Source organism: Eurosta solidaginis, chromosome 2 (genome assembly GCF_040869045.1).
Source record: "Eurosta solidaginis isolate ZX-2024a chromosome 2, ASM4086904v1, whole genome shotgun sequence".
In the NCBI taxonomy this organism is placed as follows: domain Eukaryota; kingdom Metazoa; phylum Arthropoda; class Insecta; order Diptera; family Tephritidae; genus Eurosta; species Eurosta solidaginis.
In genome coordinates, this window is record NC_090320.1 from 195,191,725 (window position 1) to 195,200,244 (window position 8,520).

The 8,520-nt window shown below is 35.8% G+C and overlaps 2 protein-coding genes across 2 annotated transcripts; one reads left to right on the forward strand and one right to left on the reverse strand.

Annotated features, from left to right (window-relative positions):
* Positions 1-362: 362 nt before the first annotated feature.
* Positions 363-4,106, forward strand: LOC137240459 (uncharacterized). The gene is made up of 5 exons (XM_067766746.1): positions 363-612; positions 720-869; positions 1,013-2,128; positions 2,195-2,279; positions 2,345-4,106. Exons 3-5 carry the CDS (start codon positions 1,073-1,075, stop codon positions 3,370-3,372), a joined length of 2,169 nt encoding a protein of 722 aa, XP_067622847.1. The 5' UTR covers positions 363-612; positions 720-869; positions 1,013-1,072; the 3' UTR covers positions 3,373-4,106.
* Positions 3,902-5,754, reverse strand: LOC137240460 (replication termination factor 2). Its single transcript, XM_067766748.1, has 2 exons — positions 5,412-5,754; positions 3,902-5,349 (listed from the first exon to the last, which is right to left on the reverse strand). Exons 1-2 carry the CDS (start codon positions 5,478-5,480, stop codon positions 4,423-4,425), a joined length of 996 nt encoding a protein of 331 aa, XP_067622849.1. The 5' UTR covers positions 5,481-5,754; the 3' UTR covers positions 3,902-4,422.
* Between the last annotated feature and the right edge of the window lie 2,766 nt (positions 5,755-8,520).

Here is an 8,520-nt window from a genome sequence, read left to right on the forward strand (position 1 = left end):
TATGGTATGGTACTATTAATCGATTACATTGATTTCCATTAGGTAGGTTCGATCAGCTGTTTTATCTGGTTATGGCTTTATGGTTATCAGTCACCATTAATTCGCCCTTAAAACAATTTATAAAATCTACAAAAAGTTATTAAATTCACCAACACAAATATGTTTAGGTTATGGATATGGCGAGAAACCAAAAACCAATTGGTTGGCTATGGTATGGTTATGGCGTTAGCGTTATGGTATGGCACTATTAATCGATTACATTGATTTCCATAAGGTAGGTTTGATCAGCTGTTTTATCGGGTTATGGTTTTATGGTTATAAGTCACCATTAATTGGGCCTTTATCAACAGTTGCGTTTGCTGAAGGCGCCCAATATGATTCCATCCAACAACAATGGCGGCGCGCTTCAAGAAGCCGAAAACAACGCTACATAAACAGCAAAAACAATAACAACATCTTACATATATGTATTTAAAAATGTGAAAAACAAAACATTATCCTTTTTGTACCATAACGTTCCATTATTAAATTATACGCGACTAAAGAAGACTTTGGTATACGCAAGTGAAATGTGAAAAACGCAAAATGGCGAAACTTCAAGTGTGAAAGAAAGTAAGTTTAATAAATTTCCAAGGGGCAAAGTTTGCAAATTATACATATATACACAAAGTAATAATTTATGCATATAAAGCATGAAATTAACTACATTACAATTGTAGAGGGATGATACGAAGTCTGGTCGAAGAGGTTGCCCCGAAAGGATAAAAATTATCTAATGAAATACATAGAAGACGTGCGAAAAATTAACAGAAGTCAGTCGTGTTTTGAAGGATAACATTTACAATAAATATTTAAAGTTCAAATAGCAGGTGAGATTTTCGTTAAAGGCATTAAGTAGAATTGGTGCGTACATGTATGTAAATGGGCATATACACACATATATATAATTTGATTATAAATGTGTAAATTTGTATGTGTTGCTAAATATGCTTTATTTTTAATTATTTTTCAGCCTTAGATAGATACACACATACTTTAAATAGTTCGAAAACACAACAGTGATAAGCAAACTATGGAAATGGCAGTTCAATTAAACCATTACAATGGCCCGAAAACTAATTTTCCACTCACAATAACTCCTATAATACCTGCCTTAAATAATTTATCTGTATCGGCTTCAACAACTAACCATCTACCAATACATGATCCACGTCCATCGCAACCGGATTTGACCTTTCATTGTATGTGCTGCCCAGCTTTTTTTGTTAATCCTTACATGCTGTACCAACACATGAATAGCCAACATCCATTAACAGCCGATGTTGATGAAACAGAAAATTACAAATCAAGTGCTGAGGATGATGATCAAGATTACAGTTGGGTACTTGAGCCCGTTTGCGAAATTGTTGACATGGCCGATGATGATTCTGATAGCGATTCCGACACAGACGACGATTCATCAAGCAGCTCTTCACAAAGCTCGAGTAGCAGTAGTTCAACGACTGAAACCGCAAGCGATTCCGATTCTAACACACAAGAAGTCGTATCCCATGGCGGCGGCGCCGGTGCAGAATACAATGAAGATAACACTCGTATGACTATCGTGAGCACAAATGCAGTGCCACCCGCTATTTATGAAGAGATTGTAGGTGGAGAATCAACAAATAGCTCATTAAGTACCAACAGTGGGAAAAATATTTTGCCAATGTTCAAACTAAAAACTGCTGATCCACGTGAGTCCACTTCGATAATATTGCTAAATCCACAACCAAATACTACCGGGGACGAGAAATTGCAAACATTGGCACCACCACCACCACCACCGCCTCCCCCGAATACACTCATGCCATCTATGGTAATCAAGCCAGGCAGGGGAAGGCGCAGTGCTGCACAAAATGCACATCTGGCGGCTTTAACTAATAGCGATCAAAAGTGTTTTCAATGCGCTCACTGCGAGGCGTCATTTCAAAATGCCGGTGATCTTTCTAAGCATGTGCGTTGCCACATAACCAACAAACCATTTCAATGTGGAATCTGTGAAAAGACTTTCACTCATATTGGTAGTTTGAATACGCATATAAGAATCCATAGTGGCGAGAAACCATATAAATGCGAATTGTGTTCTAAGGTAAATAATAAGGATTTCGAGTTCCTTATGAGCAGCGGAAACAATTTAATATTTTTCTATTCGAAGGCCTTTACACAATCCAGCAGTCTGATGGTGCACGTGCGTTCGCACTCCATACGAAAACCACATCAATGTCATCTATGTGATAAAGGTATGCAACTCATATACATAAATTTCCTTAAAAATTATTACTTTTTTTTAATTTTATGTTTGCAGGTTTTATAAATTCTAGCTCACTAGTATTACATCTAAAATCGCATGACGACATCGAAGTTTTCAATTGTCCTGCTTGCGACAAAACTTTCAAACAAGAAGACTTACTCGAAAAGCATCTACAAATGCATAATCAACAACTTGTATATCAATGCGCAATATGTAGTATTGCTTTCCGCACCTCTTCTGAGCTGGTGCAGCATATGAAATGTCACATGGGAGAAAAACCATTCACCTGTTCCATTTGCGATCGTTCATTCACACAATCAGGCAGCCTTGGTATACACATGCGCATACATACCGGTGAACGGCCATTCCAATGCAAGTTATGCGACAAAGCCTTTACGCAAGCATCCAGTCTAAGTGTACATATGAAAATTCATACGGGCGAAAAAGCTTATCCTTGTCATATTTGTGGCAAGGCCTACAGTCAGCAAGCTTATTTGAATAAGCATATACAAGCTCATTTTAGCACTGAACAACAACAATCTACAGCTCCACCGTCGACCAATAGCAGTAAATATCTTCTGCCAGTTGGTGCTATGACCGCACAAGAAACACTAGTTTGTATAGTTTGTGGTGCATTGCATAAGGATGTTAATTCATTGGCACAACATGTTACGCAAAAGCATGCCGTGCTACTAAATAACGCAAGCAATGCTAGCAATGGAAGGACAATAGCGCCAACAACACAGATGCATATACCAACAGGTGATGTGGGTGAAGATGAACGTCGTTTGCAAGAGCAGCAATATATGCAGCAACTGCAATTTATGTTGCGCAGTGCGAATAATAGTATTTTACCGCAAATTGCAATGGATGTTGATATGGAAAAGGGGGTGGAAGCGGAAGAGGTAGATGAGCAGGAAAATGAAGAGGAAGAGGAACAAGAAAGTGGTAATTATGTTCATCCGTATGCACAGTATATTAATCAAGCGAATATGGAAGGTTTTGATATAATTAAACAAGAATTCGATCCAGACTCCTTTGATGATTACGGGGCTGAGGAGGAAGTGGAAACGGAAGAATAAAAAACAAAGATCATTTCATCATGCGTTGTACATAATCAAATAATGTTTAAATGCGACGGATTTAGTTCATAGTCAGCATGCAATAAAATTATTTTTGAGGAGAGAACGAAACTCATCCACATATAAAGGTCCAACAATTTTTTTTCGAAATTCTACAATACCTTGTAACCGAATATTTTTTAAGGGCGTGTGATCAACGTCTATGTATATATATATTTTTTTTTCACTGAAATGGTATAGTATGAAAATAATCTATCTACATGGCAATTTGTTTTAACACAACAAATTATCTTGAGTTTGGGAAATAGTAGTTTAACTTATCGGTTTTACAAATACTTAATAAAGAGCGTCTCATCAACATGACCTAGCCAGCATAGCCTTTGTGGTTTTTTCCGCTACACTTTTCTTATATCATCATTAAACGCCCTTCAATACTTATGACATTTTCAAGACCGCTATTTATATAAAATGGTGCGATGAGAAAATATGACATATACCCTACCCTTACCTACTATATACTAACAATAAATTATTTTAAATTATTTATTATGTAATTCTTTTTTAAGTAGATACACATATGCATACTTATATACATACATATATCACTATATGCAAATCATACCTATTGACATTTTTTACCTGCATTAACTCAGTATTGTTTATATTTTATAATCAGTTATTTGTGACGTTAGTACGACAATTAAAGAAAATAAACTCTTCGCTTCAAAATTAAACGTGTTTCAATTCAAAGTTATTTTTGGAGATAATCGGAAAATAATTATAATTTAATTTTGAGCAATACTTTGGAAGTCGAAAACCGAGACATGGCTGAAAATATATACATACCTTGTAGAAAGTCAGTTACTAGTATGACATTTTCAGGTCCAGAACTAGACCGTAAATTTCATAGAATACCTGGTTCGATAGTAGCTAGACTTTCGGTATTTCAAATATTGAAAGTAATCACGTTTACAATTATAATATTGGGATATCGTAAACAGAAAAGAAAATATGTATATATCCTTATCTAGCATATCTGGTAACCTAACACTAATTATAGAATGGATTGTAGGTAACCCAATGCGCACGGGATTGCTCCTTCTCACTTCTATGTGTCGTAAATAAAGATTTATAAACATCACTCGCCTTTGGATCCTTGGCTACACTGTAATTGGTTTTCAAACGCTTTAGATCTGGATCTTGAAGAGCATCCTCAGCTGCTACTCCTAAACGCTTCGAACTCGCCACAACTTTCGACTTGCTCGTTCCCGTTGCTGTGGCTACCGCTTTACTTGTTGAAGGAGCATCCCCAATCTTTTCACAGTTCTTGGCTGTTTTAGTTACTTTTCCATTTACTCCACTACCATTCGTTTCTACTATCTTTTCTTCAATTTTGTTAGAATCCTGTTCACCTGTAACTGTTTCAACCTTTCTTTCACATTTTTCCTTTTTATCTTTCTTGCACGTCTTTCGCTTAACATTACGCAATTCCATTTTAGCTTGCATTAATTCTAAATCCTCTTCACTACCATTAAGTACAACAACATCCTCTATACCAAATGGCTCTAAACAGAGTGGACAAGTACTGCCTCCATTATCATTACGCTTTATTTGTTTGACTGCTCGCTCGGATATAACACAACCACACGTCCAAAAGGCAATGAAGCGAAACTTGCCAGACATTTCGAGACCAGTCAGTTTGCAAATGTATGGTGCATGACGCGTATCCAACAAACCTTCACTTTTATCTTCATCTGTGTATGCAGGATTTGGTGTTACTTTTAGTGTTTTGATATCTTTCAAATTGCGTATATGTTTAATGGATTCAGGAATTTTTTCTTTTTCCAACAGCTGTTCTATCAAGCTTTGTTTGGAGTATAAACGCCCAAGGCCACACATTACAATGGGCTCTTCCAAACGTTGTTGTGTAAGGGTGCAATGTTGCCAACGAAATTCGCGTTCAGATTCCTTATCTTTCTAATATTTGAACAAGATATTAAGAAATTTAAGTATACATTTCAAATATGTTCTGTACTAACCTGCTCTGGCTTTTTTGCAGTGCGCACCAGTTCATCGCGACGTGGAATTGTGCCCCCATCACAACCCATTATTTAGTACCTAGTATGCTCGCCGATCAATGTCAATTAGAAGCAGATAATTTGCATTAGCCAGCTATTAATTACTTGCAAGATATTGACAAAGTTAATGCAGTAAAATTACACAAAAAATTCAGTAGTACTAGAGATGTGCAAGGAAGTAGTTTATTGCGAGATAACTGAAAATTAGATGGTGTCTACACGGCTCCCAACTAAAGGCCCGAACACATAAAAATAGCTTATTTGACGATCCCCATACAATATGCAGTCAACTCAACCGTCAGCGCACGATTCTGCTCATTGTTTACTATATAGTTTGGCAGCTTAAGTAGAGGTTATGTTGCGAATAGAGTGGAAGGCAGTGGACTAGGCAGTCGATTGTCATATAATGAAGGAATGGTGTTCGGAGTTTTTTCAAAGTTAAAAAAAAAAATGATAACAGCTGTAATATAAATAAAACTATTGTTTTAATAACAACAAAAACGCCATATATATTCTGTATACATAAATTTATAAGGAGTATCTCACTTTAAAATTTGAATTAAATAATCTAAAGTTTTTTTTTGAAACTGAGTCGAGAACTGTGCGTGTGAATGTGCGAATTTTCACCGATCAGCTGTTAGTTGCGATACTTGGTAAAATTTACAATGATTCTGCTGTTTATATGGGAATGGTCAAATAGGTTATTCCTATCTGTTCCGGCCTTAAAGCTGGAAACAATTGACTACGTTCTTCACGAAGCCCGTCACATGGCCCGTTAACAGCATGCTTAAGGGCCAATTAAATTTCTTTCGTACTTCCTCCTAATAGAGCTTCAGTTCTTGTGTAAGTGTGTAAACTATATTTCAAAAAACTAACGAAATACAAGGAAAATACGATCTAGTTCATTAAAAACAAACGAGCCAGTTTGTATTTCGATAGGTTTTTTGACATTCGGCCGTTTTTTCTTTATTTTTTTCTGACATATGAAAATTTTGCTTTTAGTTTGAAAATTTGCTACATAAAAACACAATTAAAATCAACTTTCTTGTGAGAAAAGTGAACCATTTGAGACCGAAATAATTTTCGCGTGTTATTTGCTTTGTTTTTATTGTTAAAAATGTTAATGTAAAAATAAAATGTAAAACATAAAAAAACATGCCAAACTCACTAATTTTGGGGGAATAGTCGTCTCGCTTTTTCATGATAGAAATTGTTTTTGTGTTTTGAAGTTCCGATAAAATTTCGTCAGTTTTTTTTAGCTTGGAATCCAAGCAAAAATAAACTAGTGTCATATATGCTTATGATATGGTTATGGCGTTAGCGTTATGGTATGGCACCATCGATTACATAAGGCAGGTTCGATCAGCTGTTTTTAATCGGTTTTATTTAGCTCGAATTGACAGGCAGGCCGCACGGCCGTTGTGAACGAACCTTGTAATTGAAATTTAAGTAACTTCCCGATAAGCTAAAAGCTTGAAACTTGGAATATAGTTCAGAACCCGATGACAATGCAATAATAAGAAAAAATCGCCGCTAGGTGGCGCAAGGATCGAGATATTCGCAAAATTTGCATTTGTGGTCCGATTTGGCTCATATTTGGGACACATAATACATACAAGAATGGAAATCGATCTGTGAAAAAAAATCGACACTAGGTGGCGCAAGGATCGAGATATTCGCAAAATTTGCATTTGTGGTCCGATTTGGCTCATATTTGTGACACATAATACATACAAGAATGGAAATCGACCTGTGAAAAAAAATTTGTGGTCCGATTTGGCTCACATTTGTAACGCACAATACATGCAAGAATAAAAAGCGACTTATGAAAAAAACTCGCCGCTGGGAGGCGCAAGGATCGGGATATTCACAAAAATCGTATTTGTGGTCCGACTTGGCTCATGCTTGGAACACATAATACATACAAGAATAGAAAGCGACCTATCAAAAAAAAATCGCCGCTAGGTGGCGCAAGGATCGAGATATTCACAAAAATCGTATTTGTGGTCCGATTTGATTTGGTCCATATTTGGAACACATAATACATACATGCATAGAAAGCGACCTATGATGCCCGATTTGGCTCATATTTGGAACAAATATTGCATACAGTCCAGTAGAAGTGACATCAAAATGTTTTGGAATTGGAGGAGGGACAAGCATACGTGGCGCAGAGTCGAGTAAAGTCTTTGGAAGGATTATGTATTGAGGACTTAGGTTGTAACAAATTATCAGGAAAGAGTCCTTGTAATAATGAGTCACTAAATGAACTCTAAATAGAATGAGAAATAATAGGCAATTAAGTAAAGACTAAAAACTTGAAAATAAAATAATTAAAAAACAATTTTTAAGTTAAACGGTTTTAGTTAGAAAATAATTAGGTAGGTCGTACAATACTTACATGAAATAATAATAATACGAAAAGCTAGAAAATAATTAGGTAGGTCCTAGGTACTAGTCATCACACTCCTTATCAATCTAGGTTGTTGATCAGACAATTAAATAAAAGCGTTGGACGCGTCATATTTCTATTGATAGTCATAAGTAAAACCAACTGAACCCTAATCAGGTTATGCTACGCCTCACATTTTTAGAAATTTCACGCGCCCAACGCTTTTATTTAATTGTCTGATCAACGCCCTAGATTGATAAGGGGTGTGATGACTAGTACCTAGGACCTACCTAATTATTTTCTAGATTTTCGTGTTATTATTATTTCATGTAAGTATTGTTTTCAATAAAACCGTTTAACTTAAAATTTTGTTTTAAATTATTTTATATCTGGTTATGGTTAATTGGTTATAAGTCATCATTAATTGGCCCTTTAGACACGTTAACGCATGCAGTAAACTACAACAAATTTTGCGAATGACTGTCATTCTCACTGCATAAGAAATATACTTGGCAACATATTTTGTGTCCTACCAATTTGTTATATTGCAGTTTTCAACTGTGAAAAATGTTAGAAAAGTTACTAAAGAGTGGGAAAAATAATTTCACTTGCAAAGTGTGAAAGCACCAAAATTTCAAATTTTCATGTTTCTCTCTTATTTTGTGCTTCCATTTAGAC

Coding starts and splice junctions, on each gene's coding strand:
- LOC137240459 (XM_067766746.1), top strand. CDS start 1,073: ATGGAAATGGCAGTTCAATTAAACCATTACAATGGCCCGAAAACTAAT. Junction 2,129..2,194: donor AATGCGAATTGTGTTCTAAG/GTAAATAATAAG, acceptor TTCTATTCGAAG/GCCTTTACACAATCCAGCAG. Junction 2,280..2,344: donor ATGTCATCTATGTGATAAAG/GTATGCAACTCA, acceptor TTATGTTTGCAG/GTTTTATAAATTCTAGCTCA.
- LOC137240460 (XM_067766748.1), bottom strand. CDS start 5,480: ATGGGTTGTGATGGGGGCACAATTCCACGTCGCGATGAACTGGTGCGC. Junction 5,350..5,411: donor CTGCAAAAAAGCCAGAGCAG/GTTAGTACAGAA, acceptor TTCAAATATTAG/AAAGATAAGGAATCTGAACG.